Source organism: Erpetoichthys calabaricus, chromosome 18 (genome assembly GCF_900747795.2).
Source record: "Erpetoichthys calabaricus chromosome 18, fErpCal1.3, whole genome shotgun sequence".
In the NCBI taxonomy this organism is placed as follows: Eukaryota; Metazoa; Chordata; class Cladistia; order Polypteriformes; family Polypteridae; genus Erpetoichthys; species Erpetoichthys calabaricus.
The window spans coordinates 36,439,110-36,462,370 of record NC_041411.2 but is presented as its reverse complement, the minus strand read 5'-3'; the positions used below and the strand labels follow the sequence as shown (position 1 = coordinate 36,462,370).

The window sequence follows — 23,261 nt, the reverse complement described above, 5'->3', positions numbered from 1 at the left end:
CACCACCACATCCACTCCTTGAATTGTGACCTGATGTAGAGGCTCTTTAGTTTGGTGAAATTCAGTCGCCAGTTCCTTGATACAGACAATTCTCTTTGCACCAAGTTCTCCACCTGACTCCTCTCCTCTGTCTCATCCCCTTTACCAGTATGCCCCATAAGTGCACAATCATCTGAGAATTCCTGCAAGTGATGTGACCTGCTATTAAATTTATAGTCTGAAGTTGTGTCCAGCAGGGGGCACTAGCTCCCAGGGAATGAGTTCTTTTGTAATTGTGGCGTGTTACTTAACCCGAATCTATATAGATATAACATAAAAGGCGATACCCTTCCCTAGTGATATGGTGGTAAGAAATCATGTAGGAGAAATAACTGCTTTGTTTAACGTCGGCTTACACTGCATGTGATACAAAAACGAATGAAGCCAGTGACAAAACCCGGTCCAGGAGTGTGGGGGCCCAAGGAGTCTGTCGGTGTCATCGGTGCAGCGGAAGTCATTTTCAGGAACAGACGGCAGTATCTCCCATCCATTCGTTGGCTTCAAAGGCGTGCTGAGCAATGTGCCAAGGCTTTATACTGTTTTCTTCACATGCAGCATGCAGGGCCCCCCTTAGGTAAACATGCAATTCCAAACAAGGCAAACGAAGGTACAATTCCATGCTGACTTAACAGACAGAAGTAGCACATTCTTACAGCTTCCCACAGTCTGACCGTGCATGGTGTCCATTTGTTCTAATCTGTCTTTTTGTCATATTGCTTGCATGACAATTCTAGTGTGCTTAATCTGGCTATGTGTCTGCTGTACCACATGCGAGTGATAAAAACAGGTTTTTATAAGATAGATGTGCACAGGGACATATTAAACTTCTGCTTACAGAGGTGTACAAAGTGAACTGAAACGCCTGTTCCTTGCGGTGCTCACATCCGTATCAGAAACACAGGCCTCGAGTCTCACAAGCTGCAGTCTGCCAGACACGTAGTCCATCATCCAGGACACCAGAGGCTCAGTCACCCGCATAGCTCTGAGTTTGCCCCTTAACAAAGATGTCTGAGTGGTATTAAAGGCACTGGAGAAATCACAAAACATAATCCGCACAATGTTACCAGCTTTGTCCAGGTGAGAATAAGCAGACAGACAGCTGCATCCTCCACTCCAATCTTTGTCCGATAGGCAGACTGCAGTGGTGTGACGACAGGAGTGCTACACAAGCATTTGTCTGCATTCTGTTGCCCGTATTTGACGCTCAGCAGATGGCGTTGCTGTTCTTCTTCTTCTTCCTATAAGAAGCCTCAGCAATGCGCTTCACTTTCAGCAAATTTTGCATCTGTTCATTACCTTTCTGCCATGCCTCCCTCTCGAGCAGTTTGCCATAAGAAAGACAAGAACCCTGATAACTTTGTGGAAATTGCTGCTACCCCAGGTTTTTGCTTCACCGGCACGTGTCACACCATAAGCTTTCAATTAAGACTGAAGTCAAGGTTCTAGACCCAGCGGTTTATCTAAGAGGAGTTATCAACTTAGACCTCAGTGTTAACATTTACAGTGCAGCATGCTTACATCTCTGTTATATGCCACTAGGGGGCGCCTGGATGGTTCAGAAGCCATGGTTTGCAGCACTTCCACCGCACCAGGAAGTGCTGCAGGAAGGTCATCAGGGAGCAGCTGGAGCACATCCGGGTGCTTTATAAAAGGGGCTGCCTCACTCCATTTTGGGAGCCAGAGTCAGGAGGAGGAAAACGAATCTTGCGAGAAGGGGGTAGAGGCGGCAGAAGAAACAAACAAAGTAAAGTATAGTTAAGGACTGTGTTGTGTGCAAGAAAGAACAGTAGAATAAACATGTGTGTGCTTTTGGACATTGTGTGTCCTTGGTGTCTGTCTGTGATCCCGGGCTTCTTTCACAACTTCAACATCCATGTTTGCAGTGTACCATACAATGCATACACCTCTGTTATACATCATTTGGTACTGGATTTGTAAAAGCAGTGTTAATGTTTGTGATGTGCCTTCTGTTGGAATGACATTTATTACTTCAAATGTTTTTGATGCGTCATCTGTTGGAATAACAAATGCAATGCATATATCTTTGTTATATGCCATTTGGTATGGGATTTGGAAAAGCAGTGCTATTGTGTGTGATGCACCATTTGTTGAAATGACAAATGCTATGCATTTTACTACTACAAATGTTTGCGTCATCTGTTGCAATGACAAATGCAATGCATAAATCTCTGTTACATGCCATTTAGTATGGGATTTGTAAAAGCAGTGCTAATGTTTATGATGCTGTATGCAGCAGGGGGCGCTAGCTCCCTGGTTGGAATAAGTTCTTTTTAATTGCGGCATTTTAAGTAACCTGAACCTGAATAGATATATAATAACGAGGCAATATCCCTCCCATAGTGATACGGCGATAAGAAATCATATAAGAGAAAATAACTTATGCCACGTAAATTGTCATTAAAGAAAGCTAACAGATGAGGAAGCCATAGCAAGACTATTATCGAAGTGGGATCTCGATATATACAGTCTGCCATTTTTGTCGCTGTGCTGGAAGGATTTTCAGGATCGGATGATGGTATCTCCCATCCGTTCGTCGGCTTCAAAGGTGTGCCAGGCAATGTTCCAAGGTTTTATACCCTTTCTTCATGGGCAGACACCTACTTAGGTAAATCATGCCGTTCCAAACAAGGAAATAAGATCCAATATCATGCTGACTCTATCACACAGGAATAGTACAATGCCCATTTTAGTAGTTGCCTATTTCTTGTCTTTCAATCCTTGCCTAGCAGGTCTAAATGTTGAGCCCCTGTGTGCTAAATCTGGACTTTAGCTGTACATGTGAGTGGATTTATAAAATAGTTTTTGTACAGAGCACAGTGACATATTAAACTCATGTACTTATAACAGATGCACCATCTATTGGAATGACAGATGCAATGTATTTTATCACTAAAACTTTTTGGGCCGCACCATCTGTTGGAATAACAGAAACATTGCAACTGGACGGCCACAGACACAGACACTTATCCTTTTATTAAGTTCAATAGATTCTAAATTCAAACCTTTCAATCAGAATCTGTTCATAGCATGCCCATTAGCTTAACAGGAATGGCCCTTACAGGAGCACTACAGTATGTAGCCAGAAGCATCAACTAGATGATGGTAATTCAGACACCCTTTATTTCAGACGTTACTGTCATATTATGTACCCCAGTGCAATTCCTACCCACTTTTGATTCAGCTTTTCCCTCTGCATGTATCGTTTCATTTGCATTTAATGTTCTTCTCCCTGGAATCCACAGAGGTGACACTTTAGGTTGGCAGCAGTTGGAATGTACAAAATACGTTTGTGGGGCTGATTTTACTGACTGGACTGCTGCTGTTTCCTGAGTGAACAGGCTGTTGACCCACCAGATGCTAAGTGATGGACAAGTCTTCCCATTACTAATAAAGAGGTCAAAACATGGCCACGTGTGGTTGTCCACCTGCATCTCATTCATCTTTGAGCAGCCTCTGACTAGTTGGAGGAGATTTGTCACTTTGTGTTATTTCAGGGTGTGTGTTTACAAAGGCCAGGGAGGTGAAGGAGCTGGACAAACCCTAATTCTTTGGTTACTTAAATTGCGGATCAGTGGGAGGCACCACCTTCTTAAAAGAGTAAATGAATGTCAGCACGATCCTGCGGGAGAGTCCTAGATGTACTAAAATCAGTTCTTCATTTCTGTAGATTAACGTGGACATCTATGAACCCCAAGGCATCCACTTCCTTGATGCTCATGGCACCTTCATAACGAATGACTTGTCACCGCTGGTTCAGAAGACTGTCACTGAAAACAAGGTGTTGTATTCTCTTTAAAACGAAACGTGGATTTGTAGGACAACATGAATAGTTTGATTAAGTGAATGATGAGTCCATTTTAAACATCAACATTACAAAGGTGTCCATTTCTCTGAATGCAAATGACATGATATTTTTATCTTTCAGGGTCATATTTTCTTCTCGCCAACCATGGATCAACAGAGGAGCTGTCCTCTCTGTGACACCACTCTCATTGATGGAGACTTCATTGTAAAATATGACGTGAACCGGGATCAGGCAGCTGGGAACATTCAGGTATGCAGAGAAGGAAAAAGCTGGCGTGTCATGAAGAGCGCACTGACATTACGACCCACTGACGCCATGATCAGACCGATTTGAACCTGTAAAGCAACTGCTTGTCAGGCAGGTCTTATTGTGAAAGATATGAGCTCATGTCCATTTTCCCACCTTTCCCACTCTCTTTCAGATCGTTAATGGATATTTTGTCCACTTCTTTGCTCCAGTTAATCTGCCCCAAATATCCAAGAATGTCATGTTTGTGGTTGACGAGAGTGGCTCCATGTGGGGAAACAAGATAAGGCAGGTAATCCACATGTGTGTGCTTTCTGATTTTATAAAGATGGGAGTGGAGGGGAACAGGGAACCACCTATTGTGTACATAGCAGAAGAGGACCACGTCATCTAAAAAAAATGATTACCGCAATTTGACAAGATGTTAACGAATGAAAAGTTGTGAGATGGTTTTGGTGAAGGACTGCTGGCTTTCATTAGAATATCTTCTTTTAAATTATAATCACCAGCACTGCCCAGCAGTTAGATTCCTAGGGTGTGTGTCTCCAGAAGATGGCGCTGTGCTGAGGAGAGAAGGCACACCACTGGGGCAAAGAAACACGACTGGCCTAAGATTGTTACCGAAACGTCTAAATACGATCGTCAAACCAAAGAGCAAGGCCAGGAGGCACAGCAAGGGCTCTAAAAAAAAATAGGGATTGGAGGAAATATTTGGGAGCGACATGTTGATGTTTTGTTCGGTTACTGCACAAAAATGGATAAGTCAGAGGTGAAGGTGTAATTCTTCACTGCATCACACAGTGTGTAGCCCAGGATGTTACTCCATAGCAACCTCACAGCAACCCAGAGGCATATCCCTAGAAAATGACAATGTCCATGAAATTCAAAATGGTGTCGTGGGAGAGTGCAAAAATAATATAACAACAATAAAACAGCTAAATGAATAAAAATAAATGGCAAAAAATGGATTCTGCAACTTTGAAAGCATTAAGGAAAATAAAAGGAGTAATATAAACAAGAGCCAATTATGACAGACGGGCTTGCCGAGATAATGGTATGTTCTGGTTTTGGGGGTGCCTGGGCCTTTTTTAATCTAATTGCAACTACTCCCCATAACCGAATGAGTTCTGTAAACTCTCTGTCATTAGATTTTAAAACTAATCTCAGCACCTCAGCAGAAGATGTAATGAAAAACAGAAAAACTCAACAAGTTGGCACTGAGGGTGATTTTCAGGTCCCTCTTTAGTCTCCCAGGTTAACGTAACCTAATTTGTCATGTCCTGCGATTTCTAGTTCTGTACTCTGACATCCTCGGTGACTGATAAAATTTCAGTAAGTGTTTTTAGACTTCTATGGTGGCGCGGAAGGGCAAGTGACAAAAAATGTAAAGGTGTGCCGCACACAATTAAACAAGGAGACACGCGCACTTAAGGTGATGCGCACATTCACAGGAATGCAGGCCAATACCTTATAGTTCAAATAACTGCCATTAATCCCTGGCCCCATCAATGCCAGTGTGAACTTTGCATGTTCTCCCAGTGTATTTGTGCCTTTCTCCAAGCACTTTGGCCTCCTTCCACAAGCATGTTGGTTGCTTATGCACTTTTTGGGGTGGCAGTGTCCTGTGCTATTCTGTATTCTGTCCCATACAAGGTTGATTCCTTACACCCTGTACATATAGGACAGGCTTCACTGCCTTAAGATATATGATAATTAATAAATACACGTCCTGGAAACTTTAATAATTTAGATTATTGGACAATTATATTCCATGCACCATATTTAATACAGTATAATTGTACCTTTACCTTCTGTCATTAACAATTAAGAACAGAATACTCCCTAATTTTGGCTGAGCCAGTCACTTTTTGAAGCCAATGTTAAATGAAAGTTTTAGCATATTTAGCAATTTCTTCTTTGAAAAAAAAAAAAAAGGTATATTTACATAAGCAAAAGTACACCCTTTCTGCATGTAACACCAAAGGAGTAACTGAAACTGGACCCCAGGGTCCAGAGCCACTCTGTTCAGTGCTGGAGAGACTTAATAACGGCTTTGGACACATTCACACTATTGAATGGAGTTTTTAAAAGAAAACAATTGTTCACATTGTTTATCGAAGCATCTCCATCCACACTATAATGGTCAAAAATACATCTGACGTCAATGTTCACCTACAATGGGCCTGCATGCATTGGCAGAAAAAAATCCTTGAAGTATTTGTAATGGTGCCATCCGCAGAATTTATCATAAAACTGTAAAGTATTTGCCTTTTGTGCAAAGCATGGAGCATTCAAACTGTGCAAAGTATAATTCAGATGTATACAAGTAAGCAGCACAACGAGCGCCATAGAAAGCAACTCCTCAACGTCTGCTATGTTGGGATATGAATTTCTTACGTGAAGGAAGCAGAATCCGATCAAGGAAGAGCAAAGAAATAAGCACAAACCAATCAAAGTGTGATTAGAATCTGCATTTTTTTAACAGTCTACACTTTCACCCATTCACATTACAACGCCAAGCCCGCATTTTCAGAAGTGTTTTGTTTTTGGGGAAGTGCAGAAGAAAGGTGAAAACAGAGAGTAAGATCTGCATTTTTAAATAAACAACAACAATATGTATTTATATAACACATTTTCATATAAGTGATGTAGCTGAAAGCGCTTAACAGGATGAAGAAAGAGAAAAAAAGACAAAATATAAGAGTAAAATTTGGCAATACTAATTAACATAGAACAAAACTAAGGTCCGATGGCCAGGGAACACAGAAAAAACAAAAGAAATACTCTAGACGGCTGGAGAAAAAAAAAATCTTCAGGGATTCCGAGGCCACGAGACCACCAAGCCCCCTCTAGGCATTCTACCTAACATACAGTAAGTGACCTCAATCAGTCCTTATGGTTTTCAGGCTTCACGTGGAAGAACTTGATGATGATGGTCATGTGGACCTCTGGCCTTTAATCCATCAATGTAGGGACATCACGGTGCTTTGATCAGGTGGTGGTGGCGCAGATCGCCACCACAGAAAACCAGAAAAAGAACAGCAGAGAAAGTAGGGGTTGGTACGTATTTCGGAACCCTATGTAAACCTAGTATTAGGATGGGGCCATAGACTGTGATCATTTTTACAGTTTATCAGGCTAAAATGATGACATTAAGTCACTAACTGGCATCGTACAGGGGCAGCTGGGTGACAATCAACTCGGCGAAAGACAACTCGGTGAAAAGACAACTTGACGAAATACAATCCAGCGAAAAGACAACTCGGCAAAAGACAACTTGGCGAAGAGACAACTCGGCGACATCCTTTACCTGTTAGGTAATAGTTAGGTTCATAATTTTGGTTGCAGCAAATAATGTAAGATAGAGTTTGTTCCATCTGCAGAATAAACTTCATTCGTCAATTATATAAATTTATTTTCAACATTTGAAATCACATTGTCATTTAAATATAATTAAAAAATCTTTTTGAACCTAACTATTACCTAACTGGTAAAGGATGTCGTCGAGTTGTATTTCGCCAAGTTGTTTTTTCACTGAATTATCTTTTGCCGAGTTGTCTTTTCGCCGGGTTGTCTTTCGCCGAGTTTTCTTTTCGCCGAGTTGACTGTCGCCCAGTTGCCACCGAACCAGCTGGCATGGCATACTATTTTGATCATTATTAGAATTCTGAAGAAATTCAAACAGAGCTTATTGAGTTCTCAATTACATGCAATGCCAATCAATGCTTCAAATATTTCATACAGTTGCAGGTTCTTCCAGTGAGTTTTAGTTGATACTCAAAGCTATTCAAATAACTCTTCAAATTCTCCATATCTTATAAAATAGCTGTGTGTTTTCAGAGTTTGTGACTGGCTAATGAAATCATTGTTTCTTTTAGACCAGAGAAGCCTTTCTTGTCATTATGGATGATGTCCATGAAGATGACTACTTTAATATCATAACGTTTGATCACGACATTCGGCCCTGGAAAAAGACCCTCGTCAAAGCTACATCTGAAAACATCCAGGAAGCCAAAGAGATTATCAAGAAGATTGAACCCAGAGGAAGTAAGTCACCTACACTAGGATTTAAACCTATCATGATCTCGTGGTGCTTCTGTCTAGTATGATTGTGGTGACAAAGTGAAATCTGTTTGGAAAACCTGTGCTGACCTTCACAATGACAGGTGAGCTTTGATTTAGGAGTGTCTGCCTTGTGAATGAGTTATTTTTTTTTCTTAATAAAAATGCACAGGCTTTGGAAGACAGTAGAATTAATGTGATGTTAAATCCTAACACATGTACAGTAACTGTTTGGTGAAAAGGAATGCCTAAGATATTTGGAACAGGCCTTAGCTTTTACTTTCTGCATTTCTAGATGTGGTTAGTAGTTCTGAACTTGTGCAAATAATCAAAATGAACAGAATGTGTTCAGTGCTACACTTGTACTCCTCGCCTTCAAAGATTCACTTGTTACATCTACCTTAAGACGTGCCCACATACAGTGTATCCAGCAGGTATTCAGACTCCTCCACTTTCTGCACACATTATTGTCATATTGTTCTTGGATTTCATTCTCCACGCAAATTAAAGCAAACAAGAGGAACCTGAACACAACTTGGAGTGCCAGAGTGAAGGATCTGAGTACTTACAGAAAGGAGAGATTTTGGCTTTTTACAAACTTTTCTAAAAAGGTTTTCACATTGTCATGATGGGTTATTGAGTGCAGCTTGATGGGTAAACATGTAAATTTTATCTATCTAAAATTAAATTTACAACACAGTAAAGTGTGCAGCAAGTGAAAGGGTCTGAATACTTTCTGAATCCGCTGTATACATCCGTGCTGTAGACAGGCCCACATGATGTGTATAGTAGGTGATTTAGCTGGAATAAAAGAAAATGAGAGACCCTTAAAGGAGGGATAAACAAAGGAAAACAGAAAGAGAATGCTAACATAAGCTCAAATATCTAATTGGACCTTCCTCCAGTTGAACCCCCCCCCCCACCAACTCCTTGTTTCTCTTCCTTATAGAACTCCTTATAGAATTCCTGCCTGACATTCATCAGATAGATAGATAGATAGATAGATAGATAGATAGATAGATAGATAGATAGATAGATAGATAGATAGATAGATAGATAGATAGATAGATAGATAGATAGATAGATAGATAGATACTTTATTAATCCCAAGGGGAAATTCACATACTCCAGCAGCAGCATACTGATAAAGACAATATTAAATTAAAGAGTGATAACAATGCAGATATACAGACAGACAATAACTTTGAATAATGTTAATGTTTACTCCCCCAGGTGGAATTGAAGAGTCGCATAGTTTGGGGGAGGAACGATCTCCTCAGTCTGTCAGTGAAGCAGGAAAGCGACAGCAGTGTGTCGCTGAAGCTGCTCCTCTCTCTGGAGATGACACAATATTTAGTGGATGCAGTGGATAAGAGAAAATAACTTAGCTTTCTTTAATGACGATTTACGTGGCATAACAGATGAGGAAGCCATAGCAAGACTATTATCGAAGTGGGATCTCGATGTATACAGTCTGCCATTTTTGTCGTTGCGCTGGAAGGATTTTCAGGATCGGATGATGGTATCTCCCATCTATCTAGATAGATAGATACTTTATTAATCCCATTTGTCCAACTCTTGACTTTTTCAGCCATTTACAATACCCCTGCAAGACCCTTGCAAGTTGTGGTTAGCTGGACTGTATATGGCAGCAGAACCAAAGCTGTACTTGAGACCACCCAGGAGCACACCTGAGATTGGACTCCCATTTAAAAAGCCGAGTGTTGCCTTTTTTAACAAAGTGTAGGGCCCATACATTCTGCCCCAAGGCTGCTTTCTGCCACCTTCTTGTTCGACAGAAATTCCTGTAGGACCCTGGAGATTCATCTCATCATTGTAGCACTAAGCCACTTTTATGTGTGTATTTTTGTCTGGTTTGGGATTTTTGCACATAGGGATTTCATTTTTGAGTTTTCATTTCTGTTTATGTTTTGAGGGTGTTGTATGTTATGAATGCCATGCTGGCTGCTCTTCATCATGTTCCTGTTCACATTGTCTTAAGAACTGAAATTACTGATGTCACTGCTACTTCTCTCCATATATAAAATCCAAGCATCTGTCTGTCCGCTTTTCACAAGAGAACTACTTAACGGATTTAGATTGGGTTTTTTTCTATAATTTGCTTGAACATTCCGTTGATTTTTCGACTTCTCTCATTGCACTAAGAATTGCAGTTTGCTTGCAGGAGCAATATATTCACTCTAATCCAAGACAGAGGCTGCAGGCCGAGGGTAGGGGGAAGAGTGACGTCAGGAATAGGGACTCGGTCTACCTCTGTGTTTTGGAGTGTACCTTTCCTCCTCTTACCTAGCGAACCCTTTTTGTTTATTGATTTTTAAAGTTTGTCCTGTTCCACTACTACACAGGCGGAGCCGCCGGGGTAAGGCTAGTCTAAAATAAATATGGCAGCATGTGGCAAGTTCAGTATTCCTCAGTAGTTTGCTTCTTTCTCAAGTAGGCTCTTGTTTTAGGTTTGTTCTGTTTATGATGCTCATAGAGTGACCATAAAAATCGTCCTCACAGGTGGCGCAGTGGTAGTGCTGCTGCTTTGCAGTAAGGAGACTGTGGAAGAGTGTGGGTTCGCTTCCCGGTTCTTCCCTGTGTGGATAGCGCTTTGAGTACTGAGAAAAGCGCTATATAAATGTAATGAATTATTATTATTATTATCCTTCTTAATTTGATGATCTTGGATATTCTTCATCCAGGGCATGCTTTACAGTGGGTGGACCACCCTGTCTAATGTCACTGGCTTGTAACAGAGCAGTCCAAAAGAGACAGTTTTGTCAACCTTAGATTGCTGCTTGACCGTTGCTTTGTTTAAAATTGCTGAGTAGGATGGACATCTGATTCCAAAACAATGGGCATTAATATGGAGTTGTGACTCTAACTGGTACTTGTGTTTCCTGACCTGAGTGCTGCTTTCAGCATTGTGGACCACAATATTTTTTATAAACAGACTTAGTTGTTGTGTAGGCACATCTGGCTCTGCCTTGGACTGGTTTTCCTCTTATTTAATGGGTGGACGTTTTTCTTTTGGGATAAGCGCAACTCACCTGTTGTTGCACTCCTCACCTGTGCTGTACCTCAGGGACCTATTCTGGGCCTGATTTCATTTTCTTTATGCATTTTACCTTTGGCACACATCATAACGATCTTTTGAGGGTGTTTCGTATCATTTTTATGTTGACAATAATTGTTTTCTCTGAAGCCTCGAGATCTGTCTAGGCTGTCCTCTCTAACAGAGTGCTTGTCTGAGATCATACAATGGCTGTCTGCCAGATGCCTACAGTTACACTTGGAGAAAATAGAGGCAGGCTTTGAATATTGCTCCACTTGAATTTTATCCTGCAATTATTCACAAGTTAATGGCCATTATTTCTTCTCCTCAGCCTTGTCTTTGTAATTTATGTGTGATTATTGAGCAGCATTGAAGTTTGGATGGTTTGTTTCTGGTTTTTCCTTTTTTCAATTAAGGAACCTTTCTAAGTTGGGATCAATGGTGTCCAGAAATGGAAATGCTTGTTCATGCTTCTATTTCGACACATTTAGATTATGGTAATTCCATATTTACTTGAGTACAACTTCTTTGTCTTGTTCACAATTCATCCAAAATGCTGTTGTCAGGTTGTTAATGAGGTCTAATAAATGGTCTCACATTACTCCAATTCTGCGATCTTTACACTGGCTGCCAGCAGAGTACAGAATTCATTTTAAAATTCTGGTATTCACTCCTAGAGCACGGCACGGTTTAGCTCGGCAGCATATGATTGATCTTGTGCACCGCCATTCTTCTAATTGAACTCTAAGATCACCTTACCAAGATCTTTCAGTTGTTCCAAGTATGAGATTCAAGACACTAGGTGATTGAGCTCTTCAGTCTGTCGCACCGAGATTATGAACAGACTTTCCACTGCTTTGTGCGTGGAGGTCGCTATTATTTACAAAGTAGTTCAAAATACATCTGTTAAGGCAAGCATTTACTCTGGTGGAATGATTTTATTTGAGTTGTACATCTATTTGCTGCTTATTATTAGTGGTGCAGTCAGTTTTTAAATGGTTTTTAATACATTTTGTAATATGTTACTACTTTGCACAACACTCTTTGACTGCTGTCTGAGATGGGCTCTTTATATATAATTAAATAAAGTAAATTATTGAGTAAGTAACACCCTTCATTCTTCTTGTAAGGCTTTCCACGAGATTTTGGAATGTATCAGTGGGAATTTGTGCCCATTCAACCAAAAGAGCCTTTGTGGGGTCAGATACTGAGGGTGGACAAGAAGCCCAGACTCACAATCGGTGCTTCAGTTCATCCCAAATGTGTTCAGTAGGGTTGAGGTCAGGGCTCTGTGCAGACCACTCGAGTTCCTCTATGTCTTTATGGACCTGGAACAGAAAAGGGCCTTCCCCAAACATTTATCTCAAAGTTGGAAGCACACAATTGTCTAAAATGTGTTTGTATGCTGTAGCATTAACATCAGTCCTCCACCAAACTTTACTATAGACACTTTGCATTCCAGAAGGTGGCCTTTTCCTGGCATTTTCCAAACCCAGATTTGTTCAACAGACTGCCAGAAGCTTGACTGAAGCTTGATTCATCAATCCAGTGAACATGTTTCTACTGCTCCAGAAGTACAATGGTGGTGTGCTTAACACCACTCAAGCCAAGCTTGGCCAAGGAAACCCACTTTGTGAAGAATGTTCTTGTGCTGATGTTGTTGAGGATGATGCATTTATACAGCACTCGGTGGCCCCACTCTGTTTGTGTGGTTTATCATTTCATGGCTGAGTTGTTACTGCTCCTTGATGCTTTAGCTTCACAATAATAATGCTTACAGTTGGTTGGGTCAGCTCTAGCAGAGTAGAAGTTTCACATGCTGACTTGTAGCAAAAGTGCCATCTCATGACCATGTTTAAAGTCACCGAGCTCTTCAGTATGACCAATTCTGCTGCCAGTGTTTGTCAATTGATCATACATGGCTGTGTGCCTGATTTGATGCACCCGTTAACAATGGCTGTGGTTGAAACATCAGAACTCAGTGATTTGGAGGGGTGTCCACTTGTTTTAGACCATGTTGTGTTCTGTATGTTTCTGAGCATATCAGTAGTGTCTGTACACTTTTTAGTTATTTTTTTCTCCTTTCAATTGTTATCATTAGTGAAATTTGTGTTATCTAACACCCTGAGAGTTAAGCTATACAGTAATACCCCACTGCAGAAACAAGATGAACCAATCACAGGGTGGCATTTGTGCAAAATTCCAGAATAACAATAAGAAGCACAGCCTTACGACTATGGTGGGTAAGTGGGTGAGCCTCCCTTTTGTTGTAGAAATGCTTTTAAAGTAAGAGCTGCCATCCACTTTGCTTACTCCATTCCTAAGTTAAGTACTTCTTTCATCATGTCCTTTCAAAGGTACTAGTAATAACGAACTGCTTTTTCTTTATTTATCACCTTTCTAGAACTCACCCGTGATATTGAAAATGACTATTAACTAATCTGTGTAAATTCTGTTTGGACTACACCAATTTTTGCAAACCACTGAAAAAGCTCATCTGTTAAATTTAGTTTGATTTCTGTTATTGCGCAATAACAGTTTAGATAAAGGTTATTTGTCAATGTGTCCATGAATTTTATACGTTAAACCCAAGAGACAGTGACTGACTCGTCTTACATCGAAAACTTAGGAAGAAGATCTGACAGCAGTGGCCACAACAGCAGATTTTCAGAGCTTGTGTGATGAGGCCTAGGCCAGAATTCATAAAATGTGAGAGTGAACAGCAGATAAGTAAAATCACATATAGCAACAGTTCTACAAAAGTGATCAGTTGATTTGGTGAAACAAAGCTGGGGCAAGAAACAGTTAGGAAATTTGGAAAACGAAGGACCTTAAACAAGTGGTGTGTCAATGTACTGATATGACATAAGATGCAACCACCATAGCAGTTATTTTTTTTTTAATCATTTAAAGTTTTATCTTTTACAGAATTTATTAAAAACATGTAACATTCCATACAATCAAGTCAAACTTAACAAAACTAAATTCAATTCAACCCCCACCCATTAGAAAGTGAGGTAGGCCAACAGCCAGAGTCAAACTTTGAGTGTAGTAAAGAGGGAAAGGAATCTTTCTCTCCAATATAAGAGCTTAATCTAAAATATTATTGATTAGAACCTACCAGGTTTAAAAAAAATGAACAGATCCTCCAAGTGAGAATATGATGTTTTCAAATTTCAAATAGTATATAACATTGGTTACACACTGAGTTGAAAGAAGTGGGTTAGGATTCTTCCAACTGAGCAAGATAAGTCTACGTGTTGTAAGATAAAGGTGCTATATAGCGCCTGACCCGAAACAGATTGAACACACGGGAGGCACATGTAAAATAAAACAAATATTTATTTTTCTTCCCCTGTGGGCACACATCTTCCCCATGTCCCACAGGCAATACACAGTCCCACAGCCTAGCACACAAGTAATGCAAAGCACTTTCTTTTTCTTCTTGGCACCACCACTCCTCCCAAGCAGCCTTGTTCACCTCCACCCGACTCTGGCCCCTGAGTAGTGGTCGCTGGCTCCTTTTATTGGGTACCCGGAAGTGCGGCAGGTGCTTGATTGCCGACATCTGGCTGCACTTCCGGGTAAGGTGAAACCAGTGCCCAAAAGGGGCTAGCAGCTCGTGCTGCAGCACCCCGTGGCGGTGCCTGTGGAACTCAACAGGGCTGCACAGAACTCCAACCCCATGAAGCCCTGGGGGAGTCCGAGGCACCACTGCAACCAAGGGAGTCTGCCATCTAACATCCAGGGGAAGATACTGGGTTTCCCACCCTTGTCCCCCTGGTATACATGGTGCAGGGGTGTCCCAGCCAGGCATCGGCCCCGGCCATAGTGAAGTAAAGGCAATTACATTTGTTTGTCCTTCTCCACTTTAAGCCCATCTGGTAGTCCAGCAAACACAGCTGTTAGTGGGTTAGGAGGGATTGGGACACCAAGGCTGTCTGAAAGGCATTTAAAAATGTTTGTCCAGAATGATGTTAATTTGGTACACGCAGAAAACATATGGCCCAGTGAGGCTGGAGCTCAATTGCAATGTTCGAAGGTTGGATCTTGCCCTGGAAACATTTTGGTCCAATTTAAACAAGATAGATGTGCTCGATAAAAGATTTTAAGTTGAACAATTGAATGCTTTGCGCATATGAAGCTCGAGTGAATTCTGTGCATGGGTGCCTTCAACTCCTTTTCTGAAATGTTGAGTGAAAGGTCCTTTTCCTAATTGTGTTGATGGGAAGCTAAATTTGGAGTGTAATTGTTTGTAGGATCCAAAGACATTATTTATATACAAATCTCTAAATTATTTAATCCCACACATTTCCAAACATTAAAAACTATGTAAGTTTGAGGGGGTGGAAAAAGGTGGTTATCATGTAGAGGTGCCACAGACAAAATATTCTCTAACTTGAAGTACTCCTACATTGGTTCCATAGCCAAGGACAATTGGGTTGTTAGTATATTGATGATACCTTGTATTAACTGGTGTACAAAGCAAGGAAGAAGTGCTGCAGGATTTAATTTCTATTGCAGACCAAGTTAGTGTGTGTTCATCTATTTGTGTCAATGTCCAGGTTTTTAAAGCTTGTATATTTGCTGCCCAGTAATAAAATTGAAAATTAAGTAGAGCCATGCCACCTTCTCATTTAGGTTGCTGTAGGTTTGCCCTTTGGATGCGTGGATTTTTCGACTTCCAAATAATGAAGTTATGATTGAATGTAATTTCTTAAAAAAAGATGTATTAATGTGTTTGGGAATATATTGAAATAGAAACAGAATCTTAGGGAGGATGTTCATCTTGATAGTGTTAATTCTCCCTGCTAAATTAAGATGGAGGGTAGACCATCTATGCACATTTTGTTTAAGGTTTTCCAAGCAAAATTTTGTTGAAAAAGAGCTTTATATTTACTTATGATGTTCACTCCTGGGTATTTAAACTGATCTGTAATGATAAAAAGGAAGGTGTCCAATCTAATTTTGTTTGCTAGATAATTCTCTGGAAAAGGCACACTTTTGTTCAAATTCATTTTGAGTCCAGATAGATACCTTTTGAAATTCTGCTACTGTAGTTAGGGCTGCAGGCACAGAATTTTGTGGGTTTGATATATACAGTACCATATCATCTGCATATAGTGATATTTTCTAATCAAGTCTTCTCTGATAATTCCTTTTATCTCTGATACATTTAGAAAGTGAAGAGCCAATGGCTCAATGCCTATTGCCAATAGCAGCAGTGACAAGGGGTATCCATGTCTAGTACTGCATTTTAGTTTGAAATAGTCTGAAATAATGTTGGACTGGTATACAGCAGTTTAATCCATGCACATATGTTTGGGTCAAACGCAAATTTATAAAATGGAATGAACAGGTAGTCCCATTCAACCATATCAAATGCTTTTTCTGCATCCAAAGATAATAAGATCTTCAGAGTGTTAGATTTTATGGGTGAATATATTACTTTAATTAGGTTTTGAAGATTGGAAGCTAACTGTCTACCTTTAATAAATCCAATTTGGTCTTGAGGTATCATTGAAGGGAGCACTTTCTCAGTCATTCTAGCTAGAACTTTGGAGAGAATCGTAACATCATTATTCAGAAGTGAGATTGGTCTGTGTGATACAACTTGTAATAAGTCCTTATTTTTCTTAGGAAAAACATTAATTAATGCTTGGCAAAAAGTTTGAGGTAGAATTTTATTGTCTCTGGCTTTTATAAATGTTGCTAATAAAAGGGGAGCTAAGAACTGAATTTTTTTTTTTATAAAATTCAGCAAGGAAGCCATCAGGACTTGCTGCTTTCCCACTCTGAAGTGAGTTAATAGCATCTAGTAATTATGAAAGTGTCAGAGGTTTATCCAATTCCTCTGCACTGAGAGTATCTAGCTGTGATATCTGTAATGCATCGAAAAACACATTATATTGTGTCGTGTATTCTTTAAACTGGGTAGTATCTCATAGTAGTCTCTAAATGTGTGCATTATGTTTTTATGGTCAATGATTTTATCTCTGTCTGTGTTGGTGATTACTGATATTGCATTGCCAACTTCCTGCTTGTGGATTTGTTGAGCTAAAATCTTATTTCATAGTAATGATGTCACGATTTAAACATGAGTTGTTCAGTTTCTTTTGTTGTCAATTGGTTGAGTTCTGATTGCAAAGCCTGTGTTTTCCAAAAAAGTGCCTCATTTGGAGACCAGGTGTGTTCTTGAGCTATTCTGGTAATTTCACTGATTAACTCTGAGGCCTTCTTGGTTTTCGATTTATTTTTGTGGGAGAGATATGAGATAATCTGTCCTCTTCAAAATGCCTTCAGAGTTCCCAAGAATATTCCTTCAGAAACCCCTAAGGATGCATTTGTCTCTTAAAAAGAATCAATTTGTTTGGATATAAATTCTGTACAGTTCTCATCAGCTAATAGCAAGGGGTTAATATGCCAGCTGCAAGATGAGTATGTGAGGCATAATGATGTGAGCTCCATGATCAGAGAGGCATGGTCAGAGATAACAATAGCATCGTATTTACAAGATTTATTCACAGGCAAGAAATTGTAATATAAGAGAAATATTCAGTTCTTGATGATGTACTGGTGAGAAGAAGGAATATGCTCTTAAGTATGGATTTAGAAATCTCCATGTATCTGATAATTTATGATCAATTAAAAACTATGCAATTATTTTGCAGTGTTAGATGTTATTGCCCTGTAGCTGAAAACATATCCAGGTCTGAATTTAAAACACAAAGTCTCCGGTGATTATAATATTATGAGTGTTCAAGATAGATGGATGCAAATACATTTTGGATGAAGTCTCTATCATCCACATTGGGTGCGTAGGTATTTATCAAAAACACTTTATACTTAAATAAATTACCCATCACCATCACATATCAACCTTCAGGATCAGATACTACATCTGATACTGCAAATGAAATTGTTCTATGAGTTAAGATTCCCACACTTCTAGTTTTCTTTCTATAGCTGGAGTGGAATATTTGGCCGGTCCAAACTCTTTGCAAATGAAATTGATCCTTGCTGATTAAGAGAGTCTCCTGTAAAAAATACTATCATGGCCTTTAGACCTGTTAGGTGAGAGAATACTTTCTTCTTCTTTAATTTGTGATTGAGATGTTTGACATTCCATCTCACAAAGAACTGTTTGGTCATAGAGAGATTGCTTCTGAACTTTTGTTGTCATTTTATAGTCTTAAATGTGTTTTTGTGAATTTCCCCCTGGGATTAATAAAGTATCTATCTATCTATCTATCTATCTATCTATCTATCTATCTATCTATCTATCTATCTATCTATCTATCTATCTATCTATCTATCTATCTATCTATCTATCTATCTATCTATCTATCTATCTATCTAAATTAAGGTAGTAGATTATTACATATGATAGCTTTAACCTTAATTTCCAGTATTGCCAGGAGTTATGGCTATGAAACCTATTGTTGTGTTGGCACTTACAATTTTGGGGATAAAAAGGATAGATTATAAAAAGCTTGCTCTCTTTCTCCCCTCCCCCAGATCCCTCGCTCCCCCATTTTGCCTCCCCAAGTGAGGCTAGATCACACTTCACTTCCTCTGACATGTCTAGAGACAGAGAAAGTCCAGAACAAAACAAGCCCCCAAGCAGCAGTGTAGAAAGGAATAAAGTAGATATATCTATTGGCAATATTTTCTGAATACTATAAACCTAGAATATAATCTTGAACAGGCCTGAAAGAACAAACCCATGATATAATGTCTGTTTAGCAGAAGTGCACATACAGAGCGGCTCTTTACAGCATGCATAGAAAATACCAGCCAGGCAGTTTCCACTAGTTTGACGAATGTATGGCGTCTTTATTAATGAATAATGAATTAGCCATTGTGCTTATCAAAGACAGGTAATAGAATAATCTTAAAAGATTTGCTATCTTTTGCCCTATGTGTTCCTTCAGTGCCTTTGGTCTGTATTTGCATGTCTGAATCACTCTTCACCAGCGCTCCATCTCTCGAGCGTGTTCCGGTGAAGCCTGCTTCTCAGACTCTGTCATTATTTTTGAGGCACCTTTTTCACCTCCTGTCTGATTTTATACTTACCGTCTTTGAAGGTGACTCTCTCAGCATGCGTCATATGCCTTTTCCCTTCCTTGTGTGTCTCACACTTGCCTCTTTTGTTTTGTCCCCAATGCTAGACTCACCAATCAGATTGCTCTGAGGGACTGGACGCACAGACCATAACGTGTAATGATGTAGCAGATGTTTTCTAAATCACACAAAGCAATTGTAGGTCTTTTTAAAGCAGTTTTGGAAAGGATAACACAACAAAGCCAATATGGAAAAAAGTGGGATAGAAGATGCGTTCAGATGGTCATCAATTTCATTTCTACACTTGACTTCCTTTTTCAGCCACTGACATCAATGAGGCAATCTTAGACGCTGTAAACATCCTGAAGGACAGCAAGAAAATGCAGCAGCTTCCAGAAAACAGAGTCTCTATGATCATCCTGTTGACTGATGGTGACCCCACGTCAGGTTGGGCTCTTTATATTATTTCTATAGTATAAGACTGACAAGCAAAAAAAAATATATATATATATATATATATATATATATATATATGTATTTTGGGGAACAGCCTGGACACAGACAGGCAGACATCGTTGTAAGTCACCACACATGCTTTATTTACAATATTTACAAATATGCCGCACACAACCCAGTGCCCCTACACCAGTCACCCACAAAGTCCAGGCCTCTTTGCAATGCCTCTCTCTCTCTCCCCCTCTCTATTTCTCATCTGGTCCGCCTCCACTCCTCTTCTCCGAGCTCCGTCCTCTTCCACCCGACTCCCGCCATCGAATGGAGAGAGGTGGCCCCTTTTATAATCTCCCAGACGTGCTCCAGGTGCCTCCCAATGAGCGCCGGCTGGCACTCCCTGGTGTGGCGGAAGTGCCGGCTGTGCACCTGGAAGCACTCTGGGTGTCCCTGGTCTTCTTCCCCCCAGCACTTCTGGGTGTGGCGGAGGTGCTGAGGGCCAGGGCTCCTCAGGGATTCAGGCGCCCCCTGGCGGTGACCACAGGCCCCTATAGGGATGAGCTTCCAAGCTCCTTTCCCATGGTCCCCATAGCCACCAGGGTGGTCGCCCCCTCGTGGTCTGGAGGAGGCGTAATCCCTCCTCCGGTCCTTCCGGGTATCCCGGCTGGGTACCACCCCCAGCTGCTTGCCACAATATATATTTAAAAAAACAATAAACCAAAAGCAATATAGTTTGATGGTATACAAATTATTCTTTTATGCAAAACTGTAAGTTATAACTTACTACTTATGAGAAACAAGGTTTTGATTGCATTTCTGAAACCTGTTTACAAAAATATATGTCACACTGATTAAAATTTAAAGAATTCAAGTTACATTAAGCAAGCAAAATATTTAGAGGTGAAAGCAGTGTTTATGTTTTGTTCAAATTATTTTACTATTTAATAATGCAAATTACTCCTAAAATATAGTTCTATTATGTTTTTCAATGCCTAGTGATAAATATGTATATGTTAGTATATAATATTCCAAAATTCAGAATGTTCTTCCATCCTTTCTTCTAGGTTTTCTGATGTAAACTGTTTCGTTATACTTACTGTTCTCACTATTTATATGAGAGACCTGTCAAGGTGGTCTTACTCAGTGACTTCAGGATGCTTTACACACACTGCATTCAACCACAGACATCGCAGTGGCATTTATAGCAAAAGGTTTCATGGCCTGGGGGTTATACAAGTTACCATTTTCACCCTGTCATGTCTTCTTCACTGCTACAATTCCAAGAGGTCTAGAAACATGTTAATATTTACATTTAACCATCTTGTTATTGTTGGCTTATGAATGATATGTGTGACATGCAGGTGTCCTTATATCTGTGTACTGCTCATGGATGACACTTTACATTTTGATATTTTAGAATCTCTTCTCAACTAATATAAAGCCACGCAACAAGTGGAGATGAATGCAGTGAATATGAAGATAATAATAAACACAAACCTGAAACTCCAGTCTGGATAATCTGCACAACAAATGCAGATTATTAAGAGTAGTGCAGATTTGTGTGTGCTTATAACCCTATTACTGGCTTCAGTTTTGTACGGCATGTCAGCATACAAGCATATGTGCCATTTCTTCCATCTCCATCACTTGCCAAACTTAACATATTTTTGGTAATTGTTCATTGTTGTGAGTTTTCACATATGGCTAAGCATACATTACTTGGTCTAGAGCAGTGGTTTCCAAAGTGTGCCATGTGTACCCCCATGGCAACATAATGGTGAAGTTTATAATGAAGGGTCATTCTAATGGCTAGGGCCCTGAGTTATGATGTATCTATCGTGAGGTTATCTATAAAAATCCAGCTGTGTCTCCATCTCGGTCTATGAAGCACTGCACACTACCTGCATGTGAAGATTTAATGTTTCTTTTTCATTTCATTTCCCCTTTGCTTGTATATTTTTTTCTTGCTGTTTTTCTATTGTAAAGTAACTTGAAGTGTAAAGTGTAAGCCAATGTAGACACCCAATAAGAAGTATTTCTAAGTGATGTTATAACTAGTTTTCTACATTAGAATGAAAAATGGGTGACTACTCTCATTTAATAGGCTGTTGTACTTAAATAAACTTTATTAATCCCATTGGTGAAATTCACATGCATACAGCAGCAGAAACATAAAAACAAGGATACAGACTCATAGTACAAATAATACAGCCAATCAATCAATCGATATGTAAATAAAAAAGAACGAAAGAACAAATAAATGAATAAATAATGAAATCTATATTGTTTAGATATTTCGAAATGGTATTTCACAATAAACTTAACAAGTGCCCCGGGAGGAAGCATTAATTTTTTATAATTTTTTTAATTAATAATTTTTTTGCATTTATATAGCGCTTTTCTCACTACTCAAAGCGCTCAGCAATTGCAGGTTAAGGGCCTTGCTTAAGGGCCCAACAGAGCAGAGTCCCTATTGGCATTGACGGGATTCGAACCGGCAACCTTCCGATTGCCAGTGCAGATCTCTAGCCTCAGAGCCACCACTCCGCCTGGGTTGGCATTGGGTTGCTTGATAGCAGTGGGCAGAAAATACCCCCAGAGGTACTTCTTACCACCCTGCGGTGCTAAAAGTGCTCCAAGAGGGCACCCCCTGGAGCAGATAGAGAGGAGTTTTCATGATGGCATCTAAGTTTGCCACCATCCTCTTTTTTACAACAGTTTCCAGTGTGTCCAAGTTTTGTCCTGTGATGGCACAGGCTTTTCTGATAACTTTGTTCAGGCATTGAGTTCAAGTTGCTTTATCAGGAGACTGCAGTGTAGACCACCAAACTGCCTACTATGGACTAGTAGAACATTTCTAGTACATCACACATCAAAAGACCTCAGTCTCCTCTTCTTATACAGCGCCACTGCCCTTTAATGGTGTGGTGGCTCATCTAGGGCCCACTCCAGTCTTGTTCCCAGTACTGACTTCAGATGTTCCAGTTCCTTGCAACCCTGTAAAGAAAGCTGAGTGCTGTGACGATTGATGTTTGAGTGTTTTCCTAAATTTTATTCTCATAATATAAGTAGAAGAGTTCAAAGGGTTCAAAGATAATCTCTCTTCTTCACACACTCTTTTCAAAGATTTTTTCATGTTTCACAAAAAATCCTTGCAGCCCCTTTTGTAAACCAAGTGACAAACTGACATTCTTAAAGAGTCGTGTGTGTGTGGGCTGTGGGCATGTCATATTAACATGCTAGCACCAACCTCACAACTGTGTTTTTTATTGTAGGAGAAGTCAACAAGAATAAAATCCAAGAGAATGTAAAGAACGCCATTGCTGGGGAGATAAACCTGTACTGCCTTGGGTTTGGAGAATATCTTGATTTTAATTTCCTTGAAAAACTGTCCCTAGAAAACTCTGGCATTGCTAGAAGAATTTATGAAAAATCAGATGCATCCTTGCAGATTCAGGTAATAAAGTGACATGAAGGTGACTGCTCTCAGTGCCACCCCACTCTGATGCATTAGAA

General features: G+C 39.9%; 1 protein-coding gene across 1 annotated transcript in view; it reads left to right on the top strand.

The window, feature by feature from the left end:
* Positions 1 to 23,261, top strand: part of LOC114668510 (inter-alpha-trypsin inhibitor heavy chain H3-like) — a 53,880-nt gene that overhangs the window by 10,092 nt on the left and 20,527 nt on the right. Inside the window, exons 7-12 of the mRNA XM_028824286.2 lie at positions 3,728 to 3,838; positions 3,986 to 4,114; positions 4,287 to 4,403; positions 7,990 to 8,158; positions 19,617 to 19,742; positions 23,021 to 23,202. Of these exons, the coding sequence (XP_028680119.1) occupies positions 3,728 to 3,838; positions 3,986 to 4,114; positions 4,287 to 4,403; positions 7,990 to 8,158; positions 19,617 to 19,742; positions 23,021 to 23,202 (834 nt within the window). The remainder of the gene's footprint in view (positions 1 to 3,727; positions 3,839 to 3,985; positions 4,115 to 4,286; positions 4,404 to 7,989; positions 8,159 to 19,616; positions 19,743 to 23,020; positions 23,203 to 23,261) is intronic.